Genomic DNA, 967 nt, shown 5'->3' on the forward strand with positions numbered 1-967 from the left:
GGTGGAAGACCAGGCGAAGCAATGGCGATAGAAGGAATAAGGGACAGCAAGCGGATGCGGCGTTGATGAGGTGTCAGAGATGAAGGCCCAGCAATGGGAGGAGAATTGTCTTGCTGAAAAAGCGAGACAAGTCTCTCCAAATCGGCCGTCGTTGAACCCACAGGCACTGGGACCCCCTGAGTATCTACAAAGTCTTGAATGAAGCTGTACCACGAGCCGAACTCCTCGCGAGTCTTGAAAACAGTGCCTAGAAGAGTTCCAGGCTCGGCGGTGAGACACAGGTCCGTGATGGCGTTTGCGAACTCTCGAAGATTGGCGTCGCAACGATGGCGAATGGCCTCAAGGACCACGGATAGGGTGCGCATATGAAGCACGTCTTCTTCGATGGACTCCATCAACGCAGATATAGCTAGAAAAATAAGTGAAAAGTCGTTAAAAAGACTATAAAATAAATAGAAAAAGAAAAAAAAAAAAAAATCATACCTGAAGGTGCATGAATAGCCAACCGGTTACAGATGACATCCCTGACGGCCCCTCGGCGTTCATCATTCAGATAGTACTCACACGAAGAAACATGCGCCACGTCGCAAGGACCGCAGGGAGTGCCCCACCCACGAAAGGTGCAGTTCTTGACAGCAGAATCCTTGCGCGTGGAGCACTGAAGGCAAGGTTCGGGCATCTAATAAAACAGGTATCAGTACCTATGAAAACTCAGACAAAAATGAGAGGAGGAGACATACGTGGATTTGTGTACCCTTAAGAACCGCGGGGAGCTCTTTAAGCCCAAATCTAGCGGTGGTACGTTCTAAAAAGAAAGTCAGCAGGGTAAACAAAATACTAGTAAAAGAACGACTTACTAAATTGCTTCTTGTCGAACACGATGGGCTCTTGGAAGATAACGGGAGCTGGAAAAAACCCGAATTATAAAGTTTAAAAAGCAAATGAGAAAGAGAAAAAGCTACACTCT

At 47.2% G+C, this 967-nt stretch overlaps 1 protein-coding gene across 1 annotated transcript in view; it reads right to left on the bottom strand.

Annotated features, from left to right (window-relative positions):
• Window positions 1-394: 394 nt before the first annotated feature.
• Window positions 395-967, bottom strand: part of LACBIDRAFT_333341 (uncharacterized protein) — a gene marked incomplete at both ends in the record, with an annotated part of 1,338 nt that continues 765 nt past the window's right edge. The window contains 5 exons of the mRNA XM_001887992.1: window positions 395-409; window positions 484-524; window positions 565-679; window positions 741-805; window positions 858-905. Coding sequence (XP_001888027.1) covers window positions 395-409; window positions 484-524; window positions 565-679; window positions 741-805; window positions 858-905 — 284 coding nt within the window. The remainder of the gene's footprint in view (window positions 410-483; window positions 525-564; window positions 680-740; window positions 806-857; window positions 906-967) is intronic.

Source organism: Laccaria bicolor, genomic scaffold (assembly GCF_000143565.1).
Source record: "Laccaria bicolor S238N-H82 LACBIscaffold_50 genomic scaffold, whole genome shotgun sequence".
NCBI classification, from domain to species: domain Eukaryota; kingdom Fungi; phylum Basidiomycota; class Agaricomycetes; order Agaricales; family Hydnangiaceae; genus Laccaria; species Laccaria bicolor.